The 16,690-nt window shown below is 47.8% G+C and overlaps 1 protein-coding gene and 1 long non-coding RNA gene across 5 annotated transcripts in view; both read right to left on the bottom strand.

The window, feature by feature from the left end:
* Positions 1–1,606: 1,606 nt before the first annotated feature.
* On the bottom strand, positions 1,607–3,737 carry LOC309349748. The gene is made up of 2 exons (XR_014160163.1): positions 2,402–3,737; positions 1,607–2,361 (listed from the first exon to the last, which is right to left on the bottom strand). It is a non-coding gene; the product is annotated as an uncharacterized lncRNA (long non-coding RNA).
* A 1,100-nt stretch (positions 3,738–4,837) lies between these two features.
* FGL1 (fibrinogen like 1) overlaps positions 4,838–16,690 on the bottom strand; it is a 34,887-nt gene continuing 23,034 nt past the window's right edge. For 3 of the 4 annotated variants that reach the window (XM_081875929.1, XM_081875930.1, XM_081875931.1), the window contains one exon: positions 4,838–5,316. In XM_081875929.1, the coding sequence (XP_081732055.1) occupies positions 5,157–5,316 (160 nt within the window). In that variant the 3' untranslated portion in view covers positions 4,838–5,156. Of the gene's footprint in view, positions 5,317–13,024; positions 13,166–16,690 lie in introns of all 4 variants that reach the window. The other variant, XR_014160045.1, reaches the window with a different exon arrangement.

Raw genomic sequence — 16,690 nt, 5'->3', positions numbered from 1 at the left:
AGACCTCGGAATCTCCTTTACAGTTTACTGCCATTTTTGTCCAGGTTCTTCTTCCTGATCTTTCTTGCCGCCAGCTCAAAGAGGGCCACACTGGAGCATTAGCATCACTGAGCAGCCATAGAACCCTCTCCACCAGGGAAAGAAAGCGCAATGGACACTTGGGAGACAAATTTCTACCTCTCAGGAGGTAGCACATGCTCAGATTCAGACTCTCTGACATTTGTTGAAGCATTCCTGCCTGAAATCCTGGAGAGCTTATGCAAGGATCTGCCTCAATATCAAGCAATCTCCCCTGTTCTTGCTGTGATCTGGTTCATTGCCTGGGGTGCTCCTAGAGCCAAATTTTACAACCGGAGACTTAAGTGACCTTGCCTGCAAGTGCGTGTGTTTCACTAGCTAAAGCAGCTTTACGCAAGCTGTGAACTCTCCTGGTCACAGTTATCCATGCTCTGTTAAGCTCCAAGTTAGACGGAAAAGTGTTTGGAAACATCAGCTATTGCAAAACACACTGGGATCAGGTGAAGGGAGCACATCTCACTGATTCTTGAAGAGCAGCACTGGCTGCCTGCCCAATTCAAAGTGCTGGTGCTCAGCTTTAAACCTCAATATGGCTTGGGTCTTTCTTAATATCAACCAGCTGGTGTATTACATGGGTCTTCAGGTGCAGCACAGCTCAGGTGAAGCAGGTGATGACTCGCAAGAGGACCTTTGGGTGACCAAACTCCACCTATGGAATTCTCCCCCATGAGGGAGGCTTACCTGGCACTTGTGATACTACCTTTTCAGCGACAGGCAGAGACCTTTTTTCTTTACCCACGCCTTTAAACATCTACCCAGATTTCAGTATTTTTTTATTGCTGCTTTTATTTCACTATATTGATGGTTATAGTCTTATTACACTTTTATGTGTGTTTTATTGTTGGTCGTGAACCAAAATACCTATTGAAGGGTGCTATATAATCACAACAACGTTGTTTTCCTTCCATTCTTCCTACTGCACTCTTCTGTGGTACGTTGTAAGGAACTTATATTCGAAGAAGCCACAAATTCCTTTGCTGTGGTGTTTGTATCAATGGGGAAAGAACTCATGAACAGAAGAATTTTCAGATGAATCTTGAACGTTCATTATTTATAGGTTCAATGTTTTTTTCTTTCCAGGGGGTACTCAAAAATACGCAGTACCAGTATAGTGATACCTCGGGTTAAGAACTTAATTCGTTCTCGAAGGTCCATTCTTAACTTGAAACTGTTCTTAACCTGAGGTACCACTTTAGCTAATGGGGCCTCCCGCTGCCACCACGCCGCCGCCACGCAATTTCTGTTCTCATCCTGAAGCAAAGTTCTTAACCCAAGGTACTATTTCTGGGTTAGCAGAGTCTATAACCTGAAGCGTCTGTAACCCGAAGCATCTGTAACCCGAGGTACCACTGTACCTCTTTTCTTGTTGTTAAAAAGTGTGACACTTACTGTAACAACTTCATGGTGAGAACTGGCACCTATTTTTCTAGGGGGGGGAGCACTGTATATGTTAATATGCATACCATAAGTTAACATCTGAAACAGCTTCCTGCAACCATTCCCAAACCAAATTTTAATCAATTCCATGTAAAAGAAGCATTGGGTCTCATTTTATTCATACTGAAGTAAAGATACAAAGCCTTGAACGGCAAATCTATATTGAAGAGTCCGGAATCCAGATTTCCTGCGCCAGCTCTTTAATCACAAAACCACTCGCCTTTATTTTCTAAAACACAATGGCGTGCTGTATAAATAGCACCTTACCCTGCTGAAGGAATGTGAAAGAAACCAGGAAGCAACACCAAAACATTCTCTTCCCGCACTCATGTACAAAGAGTCGTATATACTTGAGCTTGGTCGGTATAACACATTCGGATCTGAATTAGACAGATCTGAATTTGGTCTGATTGTGAAGCTGCTGCACAACCCCACCCCACCCCCCGAAAAAAAGAGGACTACAACCACTAAATGTGGAGAAGTTATCATTTAATATGTTTCAGCTACTCTCATATTCTCAGTTAGGAGTGTCAAAGGGTAGGCTTCCATCCTTTATAAGCATGCTTGCTTGTAAAGTGGGGATTCGAGTGCATCAATACATTGCATCTGTAGCTTCCACCCTCGTTCCAGAAGTTTGGAGCAGCCTTGTCACTTGGGGAAGCGAGGGGCCAGGCCAAAATTTGATGCCCCTACCTGCTGCCCTCGGGCTGCCTTCCCAAAGTTGGCTAAGCGAGGTGCCGGGTTTTTGGAAGGAGAAGCAAGGCTCTGGCAGAGTCCCAGAGCTTTCCCATCTCCTTCCGAAAGATGGGGAAATGCTAACTAGATTTTGGAAAGGAGGAGGGAGGACTCGAGGACCCTGCCAGAGCCCTCATGCTGCTGTCCCAACATCCAGAGCCTCCTTACCCAGCTTTGGGAAGGCTGTGTAAGAGTTGCAGGTGTGTGTGTGTGTGTGTGTGTGTGTGTAATGTTGCTGAGGGCCTTCAAAAAAGGCTTAAAGGCCTGCATGCAGCCCTCAGGCCATGTGTTGGACTGCCCTAAGCTAGAGGAAAACTATGCAGAGCAGCAAATGCAAATTTTACTTTTTTCTACACTCCTCTCTGGGCAAGCAAATCATTATTGGGGTCCAGGGATCATTCCAGCCAAACAAGAGCCAGAGAAAGTGGCTCAAAGGGGCACCTTTTGGCCCAGGTCTTGAAGTTCTCCATCCCTGGCTAAAGCTCCACAGGAACCGGATTGCTTTTCAATATCACAGTGTAAACAAAGTATAGGAAGTGTTGAGAGGTGATACCGTTTAAACCAAACAGTGAGCCGTGCAGCAAAAAATGATAAGGAGCACATGACATTATATTCAAAGTTGGGGGGGGGGGTTGGCTCACATTTACACCCTCTCTACGTTTCCCATTTCATTTATAATGTGGCACTATAAAAGACCCAGTGTTTCCTGTAGTGCTTTTACTGCACTAAAAACAAAGAGATAAATGAATGAAATCTATCTTCGGCTGTGTGCAGAGTAAATCTGACAGCAATTAACAGTGAGCGTGTTAATAGGATAAACCAGGGCTGGCCCAATACATTCTGCTGCCTGAGGCCATGAACAAGACAGTGCCTCTCCTCCTTCCAACTCAGCTGGCAGCTGAATCTGACTTCCGCACTTATGACATGACAGCATTATCCGCTGCATGTGAAGCACCTGGCTAGTTCCGGGGTGAGGAGTGCAGGCTGTGGAAGAGATACAGCTCTGTCCTCAATAGACTGGAATTGCTAGGGGCTTAGAAGGAACAGCCAGGAGGTGGCTGCTGCCGCCACCACCTCTCAGCAACCCCTCAGTCACCTTACTTTGCCGAATGCTAGGGCCTTATGCCTAGCATTCTGGACAACATATTTACTGCAGTAGGAGGGCAGCCATTTCCCACAAACCACGTCCACCAGCTCCACACCTGACGTCGTATGTTACACCAGGTGATAGACAGGGAAGGTCATGCCTACAAAGGCACAATTAGGCGTTTAAGGTAAGGTAAGGTCCCAGTTGTTCCTTTGCAAATGGGGCTCACTGACAGCGCCAGTCAGCTCACTAAAAAAATCCCCATTGGGAAATCCCGGTATTAGAACCATACAAACAAACCTATTCTAAGCGGCCTGCACTTTCTAAAGTTTGCCATCAATATCTTTGCAGCAGTTTGGTTTCTCAGAAATGGAGCAGCTATAATGGTTGGAGGGAGCAAATAATTCTGTTCTGTACTGGCACACATCCCATACATTTAAAGCACCCTTCAAAGAAATGTTGGAAATGTAGTAGGAAATTATAACTCTGGGGTATAAACTACATTTCCCAGAATTCTTTATTTATATATACTTTTTAGGTTTATACATTTCACTGATTTTACAATCATTTTGACATTTCAAAACTTACTTCCTCCTCTTTCTGCAGTTCCTTAAATTTATTTTTAATATCTTCTGCATATCCAAATTAACTTAATTTGCTTATCTATTCATCTTCTTTAAATATATACTCTTATGAAGATGCAGGTTATTACAATAATCCTGCCAATGTTTTTATCTGTTTACAATTTATTTGTAAATATTCAATAAATCATTTCCATTCTTTTATAAAATGTTTCAGTGTATCTGAAGAAGTGTGCATGCACACGAAAGCTCATACCTAGAACTAACTCAGTTGGTCTTTAAGGTGCTACTGGAAGGAATTTTTTATAAAAAGTTTGTTATCTTGGTTTCTTATTCTTCCAGTAAGTTTTGCCATTTCTGCATATTCCATAAGTTTTTGTATCCATTCTTCCTTTGCTGGGACTTATTCATTCCATTTTTGGGAAAGTAACATTCTTGCCACTGTAGTCGCATACATGAATAAGTTTCTATACAGTTTAGGTAGCTCTGTCCCTATAATTTCCAATTCCCACCCCCCCACCGGATTCTTTTTGTGCATTGGGGGTAGGTAATGTGCTTTAAATGTATGCTATCTATGCAGCCTGTGTCCCTTATGAAATTCACCTCCCCCAGTCTTAAACCATACATAAATGTAACATGACAAGCTGAATATAGGGTTACAGAAACTGCAGACACTGCGCGATGAAGCTGCAATATATAGGTCACTAGTTTAAAGCATCCGAAAGATGTGGTTTTTGAATAGGTATATCCAGACTGTAAGACTTTATATATACTGCGTATATATGTGTGTGTGTGTGTGTGTGTGTATTGGAAGAATTAAGGTAACATTGTCACTTGGGATAGTATGTTAGCCTGTTGAACAAAATCAACAGAGAGTTATATGATACCATAAAGACAAAAAGCAAAACAGTCAATGAAGTTACCATGTAAACTGTCCAGTTTATCTGTTGGAATAAAATACATAATTTTGGCCTTTATCATGAAGCCCAGTGGTATTTAAATAGTTCATATAACCACACTGTAAATTCTGGGCAGGGTTATGATTTGCCTTGTGTGAAACTTATTTGCCTTGACAAAGGGCTAGGTACAGCTAAGCCCAGAAACACTTTGCTCTAGGCTGGAGATTCAGCTCCTGTCCATGGTAGAATCTTCCACGATTCGCACAGAGATGGATGCCAAAGTCCCCATACGATCCAGACCGGCTTGCACCAAAAATATGAGTGCCGACATCATTAAACTTAAACCTCATTAGGGCTAAAGTCTGACGGCCGGACTTTCATGACAACCGATTTCAAAGAATACCACCAACCGTGCCACGTGTACCACACAATTCCATTGTCTGTCACTGCTGAGTAGGGTCCATTGTAGTACAGGCCGTTCAGGTTGGCAGAGTGACATCTGGCAGAAAAAGAGAGAAATTAAGTATATCCTTTAGATTCACACAGAACCATCTATGCCCTGCGGTGCTTTCACATGGCAAATGCACGCACAACAACTATCTCAAATGTACACGCAAGACGCGAAGCGAATGTGGCTTATGTTTTCAAATTGGATAGAAGCTGGTTTGAGGGGAAATGCATCAAGGCACAGTATTTCTTTGGATTGCAGCTAACATCTTGCATACATGGCTTTGGTCAGCAGGGGTGGGAGCACCCTGGAGCCAGAATAAATGGTAATGTATACCCAGCCTATGTGTATGTGTAATACTGTGCTTAACACATTGCTTACCATAAGGGCAGAGGTCACAGATTACCAGTTCTCACTGTTACAGCCACTGTATGGAATGTTTTGAAGCTGCAACTGTTCATTACCGTACTTTGCGTGCACCGTGATTTAACGTGGCAATATTACTGTGACCCTAAGCCATGACTTAATGCTCTGTTAGTTCCTTCAGTCCCCCTCTCCAATGTCATCCTAAATATCCTGCAGTAGCCAGGTCCAGATTAACCACCATGGTAAAATACTATAATTATATATACAGTAGTATCCCAATGTCTCCATGAGATAAGTACACATCAGCCAGCAATTCAGTATGGGGTGTGGGTGTGCATTATTTAAAAAAGAATCAGGAGGAGACCTCAAAGGTGCCATGAAAATGATTTATTAGCCAAATAAATTGTAGGCTTTGTGGCTCTTCAAGGGCAACTGGTTTTTAGTTCATCTGAAGGATAACTGTCACTCTGAGATAGTGTCCAACACTCTTTAATTATCCTTTGAAAGGATTAAATCAGTTGCCCTTGAAGAGGAGTTGCAAGACTTGAAATGCACTGAACCAACAAATTATTTTCAGCGTGCTACTGAAATCTCTTCTATCTGTGCTTATTGCACTGGTGCCTTTCCTTCCTTCCTGCTTGTATGCGGCTGTAGTCCTTCTACCTGGCTGCATTAAAATTCCCACAGCTCCAATCTGGGTGTTGTTGCCTTGTCACATGGCGTGGGATCAGTTACTAGGTGTGTGTATCTTACAAAAATGTAGCAATTGTCCATCATGAAGGATATATGATCTCTATCACCCACTCTTGTTTTCTGAGATAGGGTTTGAGAACAGCAGCCTTAAACAAAAGTCTTTTTTGTTCTTTGTTCCTGCCACTTTGCCTGCTAATCGCCACCATCTGAGAATGCTTCCGAACCTGTGATGATTGCACATGGGAACAACCACATGAAAGGACTGTAGTTGTGTGCCTTCCCTTCATTAGTGGCTTTGGAGTAACTTTGTGAATGCATTTCCTGCCAGCACTTGGGGTTTACATGATAGAACAAAAGTAATTACCCACAGCCTGGCTATTAGGCAACTGATGTCTATTTGCTAGGAAATCTCAGTGCAAGTTAAATATAGGCAGACTGGCCATCGGCCAACAGCTTAGGTTCTCCAAGCTACCTTTTAATTGGCTATGAAGAAATCCTCCCTCTCCAGCCCTAACCCTCGGAAGCCCTCTCTGCAAACTGTCTTCAAAACTCTCCATGATGCTACAGGGCTTTATTTGTCTTCGTAAGAAATAAAACAGCTCTGATCCATCTCCCCACCCCCAAACATCCAGCAGGAGGTCGGAACAGGGCCTTCTGCAGCACATTGCTGTGAGTCAGCCAGTCTACAGCTTCCGAATGTGAACGTAACAATAGTAAATGCTTTGTCAGTAGTATTCAGCCGCTCAGAGGCTGGGAGAGGGAAAAGAATATCTCATCAGACAGCCTGCTCCAGAGCAGGACAGGATTTTTTATTTTGAGCAGCACGACCCTGCCACAAGCAAAATGCCTGTCATTAGATGGGTGGGGTTTTGCACGGAGAAAGAGCTTGCTTCTTGCAAGGAGCTGTAAGAGGGGTGCAATGAACATTTGCCCCACTCCACTACCCCCTTGTGGGATCCTTCTCTATTGTGGGCCAGGTCAGGCCACCCATTTGGACAGTACGTTTTGTCCTTAGTTCAAGGTGTCAGTGTGCTGTGCTGTTTAACACAGGAGTAAATTACCAGACTTGGGACCTGGGTGGCACTGTGGGTTAAACCACAGAGCCTAGGGCTTGCTGATCAGAAGGTTGGCGGTTAGAATCCCTGTGACGGAGTGAGCTTTCGTTGCTTGGTGCCTGCTCCTGCCAACCTAGCAGTTCGAAAGCACGTCAAAGTGCAAGTAGATAAATAGGTACCACTCTGGCGGGAAGGTAAACGGCGTTTCTGTGCGCTGCTCTCGTTTTTTGACAGAATTACAAGCCTGGTAGATGAAGGGAATGCAGTGGATGTAGCCTACCTTGATTTCAGCAAGGCATTTGACAAGGTGCCCCATGATATTCTTGTAAAGAAGCTGGTAAAATGCGGACTTGACTATGCTACCACTCAGTGGATTTGTAACTGGCTGACTGACCGAACCCAAAGGGTGCTCATCAATGGTTCCTCTTCATCCTGGAGAAGAGTGACTAGTGGGGTGCCACAGGGTTCTGTCTTGGGCCCCGTCTTATTCAACATCTTTATCAATGACTTGGATGATGGACTCAAGGGCATCCTGATCAAATTTGCAGATGACACCAAACTGGGAGGGGTGGCTAACACCCCAGAGGACAGGATCACACTTCAAAACGACCTTGACAGATTAGAGAACTGGGCCAAAACAAACAAGATGAATTTTAATAGGGAGAAATGTAAAGTATTGCACTTGGGCAAAAAAAAAAATGAGAGGCACAAATACAAGATGGGTGACACCTGGCTTGAGAGCAGTACATGTGAAAAGGATCTAGGAGTCTTGGTTGACCACAAACTTGACATGAGCAAACAGTGTGACGCGGCAGCTAAAAAAGCCAATGCAATTCTGGGCTGCATCAATAGGAGTATTGCATCTAGATCAAGGGAAGTAATAGTGCCACTGTATTCTGCTCTGGTCAGACCTCACCTGGAGTACTGTGTCCAGTTCTGGGCACCACAGTTCAAGGAGGACACTGACAAACTGGAACGTGTCCAGAGGAGGGCAACCAAAATGGTCAAAGGCCTGGAAACGATGCCTTATGAAGAACGGCTAAGGGAGCTGGGCACGTTTAGCCTGGAGAAGAGGAGGTTAAGGGGTGATATGATAGCCATGTTCAAATATATAAAAGGATGTCACATAGAGGAGGGAGAAAGGTTGTTTTCTGCTGCTCCAGAGAAGCGGACACGGAGCAATGGTTCCAAACTACAAGAAAAAAGATTCCACCTAAACATTAGGAAGAACTTCCTGACAGTAAGAGCTGTTCGACAGTGGAATTTGCTGCCAAGGAGTGTGGTGGAGTCTCCTTCTTTGGAGGTCTTTAAGCAGAGGCTTGACAACCATATGTCAGAAGTGCTCTGATGGTGTTTCCTGCTTGGCAGGGGGTTGGACTCGATGGCCCTTGTGGTCTCTTCCAACTCTATGATTCTATGATTCTATGATTCTATGCTCTGGTTTGCCAGAAGCGGCTTCGTCATGCTAGCCACATGACCCGCAAGCTGTATGCCGGCTTCCTTGGCCAGTAAAGCAAGATGAGCGCCGCAACCCCAGAGTCGGTCACGACTGGACCTAATGGTCAGGGGTCCCTTTACCTTTAAATTACCAGAAGGGGATAATTTGCCCTTTGAGACTCTATTGGAACAGGTGCTAAGCCTACTTTTCAGAATGTGATGGAATGGTGGGCCAGTTTCATGAAATGCTGAGGATATGGCCTTCAGCTTTGAGTATCTGTTGAGGCAAGAAGCTTCCAAAATCATCAAGAAATAAAACAATAAGCCAAGGCACTTTTGCCACAGCTTGGAGGTAGAACCCCTGCTTTGCATGCAGAAGGTCTCAGGTTCAATCCCTAGCATCTCCAAACAAGGCTGGGAATGTCTCCTGCCTGAAAACGCAGAGAGCAGTGGTGTGTAGTCAGTGGACTAGAGGGACTAGGCCCCTAAATGTTCCTGCTAAATTGGAGTATTAAAGTATTAAAGTCTGACGCCTGCTCCCCAAAGCCTGGGAAACCTCTGCCCAACTTAGAGAGGGAGGTACGATGCTCATGCGTGCAGCACCAGCACCCAATTGCCCTTGCAAGCTGGCGCCTCTGGCCCTAAACGTTCCCCTACAAACAAAATCACTGCACCCCACTGCCAGAGAGCCCCTAACAGTCCGTACACTTAGACAAATACTGTGCCCCCTTCTTAAAAGGACCTCCCTTGACTTGGAAGTTTTGAACAATTATCACCAAGTGGAAGATTTCCCTTTGGGGTCAACATTCTCAGGAGGTGGGAGAGGTGGGTCCAGCTTCAGGCATGCTTGGAGAAGACTAAATATCAGGCTACATGTCTCTATGGCTTCAGGCACAATCATGACAGCCCTGCAGGGCCCAGGAGAGGAAAGTGCAGGAAGTGCTGTATTTTTCACTCCATAAGACACACCTGACCATAAGTCGCACCTAGTTTTTAGAGGAGGGATGCAAGGAAAAAAATATTCTTTAAAAGGAGCACTGAGCAGAGCCTGTATGCATCCCAGGCTTGGCTCAGCGCTCCCTTTCACGAGCCGTGTGGAGCATGTGTGTGGTGCTTGCAGGCTTTTCCCCGAGGAGGCTCTTTAAAAGGAGTATGGCTCTTGGGGGCTTTTCTGGAAGGTGGGAAAAGGGAATGAGCCGCACGCTCTGTCCCTTCCACACCTCCCACAAAAGCCAGCAAGAGCCGCTAAGCCAGAAGCCAGGACAGCAAGCGGGATTGCTGCGCAGCTTATGGGATAGCCACGCACAGCCTCTCCCGGGCAGTGGGATGAAGGCTCCCCCAAGAGCCGCGCTCCCTTTATAGAGCACGTGAAGCATTTGTGAAGCTCTTGGGGGATTTTCCCCGAGGAGCAAGAAGGGCAACCCTTTAAAAGGAGCACTGAGCAGAGCCTCCCACCTGCATTCTCTCCCTAAGACGCACACACATTTTCCCTTACTTTTTAGGAGGGGAAAAGTGTGTCTTATAGAGCAAAAAATATGGTACATTGTATCCCTGCTCAATGTTGCAAAGGGGGCCCGGGAGCCAAAGGAGAGGATCCAGAAATTTCCTGGGACCTCAGCAAACGTTTGCAGCTATTGGGTAAAGAACAAGCATTTGCATTTTGTGTAAGCCTACATAAAAACGCAGGGCGCTTCTTCCGCTGCCCGCTTCATGTTCTGCCAATGTGCCCCCGCCTACTTCTCCCGGGCAATCCAGAGAGGTGGTGCTGAAGTCCCGGCAAAAGAGCGTGAGCGGGTGAGGCCTGTAGGTGACACACTCCGCCTGCTGACGGGACTGCCATCTGCCAATGAAGGGTGCTGGAGGTGGCCCACCTTCAAACAGAGGAGGGCGAAGCTGCTTGTTGCCACTATGAACAGGTGAAGAACTGGCTACATCTGGTGAATTTTCCAAACAACTCTCCTAAGAATCAGGAGATGGTTAATATTTGCACTGACTCAAATTATACAGTGGTACCTCGGGTTACATATGCTTCAGGTTACATACGCTTCAGGTTACAGACTCCGCTAACCCAGAAATAGTGCTTCAGGTTAAGAACTTTGCTTCAGGATGAGAACAGAAATCGTGCTCCAGCGGCGCGGCAGCATCAGAAGGCCCCATTAGCTAAAGTGGTGCTTCAGGTTAAGAACAGTTTCAGAATGGGAACGGACCTCTGGAACGATTTAAGTACTTAACCCAAGGTACCACTGTATTGCTAAAGGTACAAAAAGAAAAAAACCTCCACTCAACCCTCCACCTCCAACTTAAGATATTTCTGTTCTCCAAACCACAAGTAAATACTCAAGTAAATGAGTATTTTCCCCGCCCAGGTGGGCCACCTTCTGCAAACCAGCCCAGAGAGCTGCGTCACCTTTTGTTGTTTGTACGTGACCAGGGTGTCCTGTCAGTGCTATAATGTCAGTGCTGTCCTCTCCCTGCTGGTTGCCACTTCTGTTCTTGCAGGCATCCTGCTCTATTGAATGCTCCATTGTTCAGCACAAAAGAACACGGCTTTAAAAAACAGCGGGCGGGCGGCGTTGGAATGGAGATGGGCACTGTCCTTTTCGGAGTGCATCAGCACTGCACAACAAAGTCACCACCGCACACTAATACCATCAGTTCTTAAAGAGGCACCAACTCCCTTCAGCTGCAGTAGAAAATCTCTTGGATTTACAGGCCACCAAGTAACAGCATACATTAGGCTCAGTCGCTGACAAATCAAACACTGCAGAAATTTCTACTGGGTGCCTGTCGTGCTCAAGCAGGACAGCTATTTCCCCTCTCCCCTATGTGCTCACCGTTATTCTTCTGCCCCAGCAGTTGACACCATCACATTGACTCTGAATTGGACTGATTCCTTAGAGCGTTTTGCAGATGAGCCTGATCCTATGAGCCTCTCTGCTGAGATGGAGTGACAAGGCTGCAAAGCTTCTCCTTGCCTTTGAGATGGGCAGAGCAGGTGCCCTTGCTGTAGCCGTGCCAGTGCTTTGCCAAGAGATGAGCAAGCGCTCTTTATATTTTATCCTGCGTGTTGTTTAAATGTTTGTTGTTGTTGTTTAGTCATTTAGTCGTGTCCGACTCTTCGTGACCCCATGGACCAGAGCACGCCAGGCACTTCTGTCTTCCACTGCCTCCCGCAGTTTAGTCAAAACTCATGCTGGTAGCTTCGAGAACATTGTCCAACCATCTCGTCCTCTGTCGTCCCCTTCTCCTTGTGCCCTCCATCTTTCCCAACAACAACAACAACACAAGGAATGTTGGAAACTGGAGCAGAATTTGCCGCAATTTACATGTTTGTCAGAGGTCAGGAACAGAAATCACCCAAGCAAATATGAATAGAAATTTGCTTCTGTTTCTTTTTAGTACACACTTCTTCTTCTTCTTCTTCTTCTTCTTCTTCTTCTTCTTCTTCTTCTTCTCATCATCATCATCATCATCATCATCATTTTACAATTTATTACATTTATATACCATCCTTCATCCAAACAGCACATGACTGCCCTGCCCAAGCCAGGAGCAGATTTTCAGAGACTGCAGAGAAGCAGGAGGTGGGAAATTCATGTTCCATGAATGTTAACTTCTTGCATTCATGGAAAGAAAAGGCCATGATCCAAGCCTCCATTGGGTTTGAAACTAACAATAAAAAGTACCGTAAACAGCGAGAGCTGGAATAATCTATTTATGGTCATTATTCTGTGACTCCAAAAGATGTGACTCAGTTGGGTATATTCAGCAGTGATTCACCAGAAACAAACGTGACTCTCCAAAGAGCTCAGTAAAATGCAGACAAATTTCCTTCTGAAGTCAGTGGAAGATTTGAGTTCGCTGCAAACAGGATTTACACACAGGTTCATTTCCTCCCTTTTATTATTTTAGCATTGATGAGAGTAAAAAGATTTAGATTTGGATCAGCCCCACTTAGGACTGCTTGGATGACACTTGCAGTCACTGGTGACATGGCCTGTGAGTTATTAGGTAAGGGACAGGTCTGGGCAATTTCCCCACAAAAATGCAGAGCAAATAAAGGGTGACATAGACAAACATTGTAGCTGATTTTGATGGACAACCCTTGCCAAGCGAATTTAGGTTGCTCTAAAATGGTAAAAGGCAACTCATTTCCAAAAGAACAAGCACGTTTATCCTGTAGTTGTTGCATAACTATATTGGCTTACTATTTTTAAATCTAATGACTTTTCTTTCAGCAGCTGCCATTAAAGTTTTCTTATGTATGCCACTGCTAATCCAGGAGTCTTCCTCGCCTGACTGATTTTGTGCAGGTCTCCGTGATGTTGCTAAAAACGTGCGGAGTGTCCCTGAACAAAGGGATTAAAAAATAACCCCGTTAACATTTATTAACTCATTCCCAGCGCTAACCTGCCCTACATTTCCAAACAAATGCCACATCTGATCTGGCAAGGGGCCAGATGAGACGTGACAGTGGCAGACCTGTCTGTGTGTGTCAGAATCGGATTGTGGCACATTTAATATGAAATCGGGCATTGGGCAACTTAGAGGGCCGCAAGGGAATGTGGGAAAGGAGGGCTGAGTCCCCCCATTTGTTTTGCACCCTCAACGACTTTTCATAGCAGCTTTTTCCCCAAAAAGCAATGGGCCAGATTTAACGGAGTTGTTGCACAAGCAGAAATCAGCTTGAGCCCTACTAATGAAACAGGACTTTCCCCCTTCTCCTCCTCCTGTACTAACCCTGCGCCCTCCCCAAATCCACTTGGGAGGGTTGGGAGAATCCCAAAAATGGCACTAGGGCAGTAGAGGGGTGATCGTTCCATCTAGCAAACAGAAATGATTGCACTGATGGAACAATTAATTGTCTTAGTGCAACACTGAATTTCCCCCTATGGTGTATTCTTTCTTTTAAGGGTGCAGGTGGCGGCAGTGGATACAAGCAGGGGAAGCTTTTGTCTATTAATTATTATTTTTCCTTATAGCTGCACCCAGCTTTCCATAAAAATGGACAAGATTGCTAATATCACACACACACACACACACACACACAGCTTCATCATCAGGACCTCTAAACGATTTATGTAAAATATACATTGCGTTACTGATAAAATCAAGTGTTGAAACAAGTTAACGTAAAGCAATATTGCAGTAAGCAATATTGCAATATGTTTCACAATAACGCCTTCTAAAAACTGGGTAAGTGCACATTATTCATTTTTTTATGGCAACCAGCAAGGGTGCCAACTTGAATAAAATATTTGGGGGGGGGCACAGGTAAGCCCCGCCCCACATAATTGATAACATGTTGTGGTGCACACACACACCATTTGAATGGCAATGCCCATCCAGTTGGGGGGGGAGCTGGCCATTTTGAGCTTGGGACCAGGACTCAGAATTGTGTCCAGACTCAAACCAGAGCCAGCATAGCTGGTGTAACCTAAATCATGTGCTTCCTATGATTGGCCTCAGTCAACAGCCTGGCTGCAGCACTGTAAACCAGCTGAAGTTTCCATCATTTAACTTTTCCAAGAGCACATTGCAGTAGTCCAAATGAGATATCTAGTACAGTGTTTCCCAACCGGTGTTCCGCGGCACACTAGTGTGCCGCGAGACGTTGCCTGGTGTGCCGTGGGAGGGAGGCGGGCGAGTCGGGCGGCGAGAGGCGGGGCGGCGGCGGCGAGCACACGCGGGGCGGGGAGCGAGCTCCCTCCCACATCCCATCGCCCCGTGCTCCGCGCTGTTGTAGGCCAGCCCTGCGCACCCGGGGGACCTCCCCCCGAGAGCGCAAGGCTTGCGGGCGTCAGCTGGCAGCGCGGAGCACGGGGCGCCCTTCGGAGGACGCCCTGTGCTCCACGCAGGTGTCCGCAAGCCTTGCGCACCCGGGGGATCTCCCCCCAGGAGCGCAAGGCTTGCGGGCAGCAGCCTGCAGCGCGGAGCACGGGGCGCCCTCCAGAGGACGCCCCGTGCTCCGCGCTGGTGTTGGCCAGCCTTGCGCACCCAGGGGATCTCCCCCCGGGAGCGCAAGGCTTGCGGGCGTCAGCTGGCAGCGCGGAGCACGGGGCGCCCTTCGGAGGACGCCCCGTGCTCCGCGCTGGTGTCGGCCAGCCTTGCGCACCCGGGGGATCTCCCCCCGGGAGCGCAAGGCTTGCGGGCAGCAGCCTGCAGCGCGGAGCACGGGGCACCCTCCAGAGGACGCCCCGTGCTCCACGCAGGTGTCCGCAAGCCTTGCGCACCCGGGGGATCTCCCCCCGGGAGCGCAAGGCTTGCGGGCGTCAGCTGGCAGCGCGGAGCACGGGGCGCCCTTCGGAGGCCACCCCCTGCTCCGCGCTGGTGTTGGCAAGTCTTACGCACCGGGGGATCTCCCCCCGGGAGCGCAAGGCTTGCGGGCGTCAGCTGGCAGCGCGGAGCACGGGGCGCCCTTCGGAGGACGCCCCGTGCTCCACGCAGGTGTCCACAAGCCTTGCGCACCCGGGGGATCTCCCCCCGGGAGCGCAAGGCTTGCGGGCGTCAGCTGGCAGCTTGGAGCACGGGGCGCCCTTCGGAGGACGCCCCGTGCTCCGCGCTGGTGTCGGCCAGCCTTGCGCACCCGGGGGATCTCCCCCCAGGAGCGCAAGGCTTGCGGGCAGCAGCCTGCAGCGCGGAGCACGGGGCGCCCTCCAGAGGACGCCCCGTGCTCCGCGCTGGTGTTGGCCAGCCTTGCGCACCCGGGGGATCTCCCCCCGGGAGCGCAAGGCTTGTGGGCGTCAGCTGGCAGCGCGGAGCACGGGGCGCCCTTCGGAGGACGCCCCGTGCTCCGCGCTGGTGTCGGCCAGCCTTGCGCACCTGGGGGATCTCCCCCCAGGAGCGCAAGGCTTGCGGGCGGCAGCTGGCAGCGCGGAGCACGGGGCGCCCTTCGGAGGACACCCCGTGCTCCGCGCTCGTGTTGGCAAGCCTTGCGTACCCGGGGGGCGCATGGGGCGCCCTGAAACAGAGGGTTCCCCATGCTGCGGACTGTAGCCTGCCGCCGGACGTGCGGGGCGCCCTGAAGCAGAGCGCCCCTCGCGCCAGGCAGACATGGGCCAGCCCCACAAGCTCGGGGGACAGCGGGGAGGCGCAGCACCGCCATCCCACTGTTCCCCGACCTGGTTTTTTGGGGGGGAAATAAAGGGGGAAAAAATTTCCTTTATTTCCCCCCTCAAAAAAGTAGGTGCGTCCTATGGGACGGAGCGTCCTATGGGACGAAAAATACGGTACTTACTATTTCATAATAAAGTAATTATAAAATACTTTCTTTGTGTTTATTTGATTCCTATTAAAGAGAGTTACTTTATATATAGTCAATATAGGCACAGAGTTAATTTTTTAAACATTTTCTAATGGTGGTGTGCCTCGAGATTTTTTTCATGAAACAAGTGTGCCTTTGCCCAAAAAAGGTTGGGAAACACTGATCTAGTATACCCATACGTCATTGAAATCACCCCTTCTTGCTTTATAGCAGGTATGTATACTTGAAGTGGGGACGCGGGTGGCACTGTGGGTTAAACCACTGAGCCTAGGGCTTGCTGATCAGAAGGTCGGCGGTTCGAATCCCCGCAACAGGGTGAGCTCCCATTGTTCGGTCCCTGCTCCTGCCAACCTAGCAGTTCAAAAGCACATCAAAGTGCAAGTAAATAAATAGGTACCGCTCCGGCAGGAAGGTAAACGGCGTTTCCATGCACTGCTCTGGTTTGCCAGAAGCAGCTTAGTGCTGGCCACATCACCCGGAAGCTGTATACCAGCTCCCTCAGCCAATAAAGCGAGATGAGCGCTGCAACCCCAGAGTCGTCCGCGACTGGACCTAATGGTCAGGCATCCCTTTACCTTTACCTTTATACTTGAAGTAGGCTGTGATCTAC

This window comes from Podarcis erhardii, assembly GCF_964252035.2.
Source record: "Podarcis erhardii genome assembly, chromosome: 9".
Classification (NCBI taxonomy): domain Eukaryota; kingdom Metazoa; phylum Chordata; class Lepidosauria; order Squamata; family Lacertidae; genus Podarcis; species Podarcis erhardii.
Note: the sequence above shows the minus strand (reverse complement) of the source record. Positions and strands in the feature narration are given on the sequence as shown.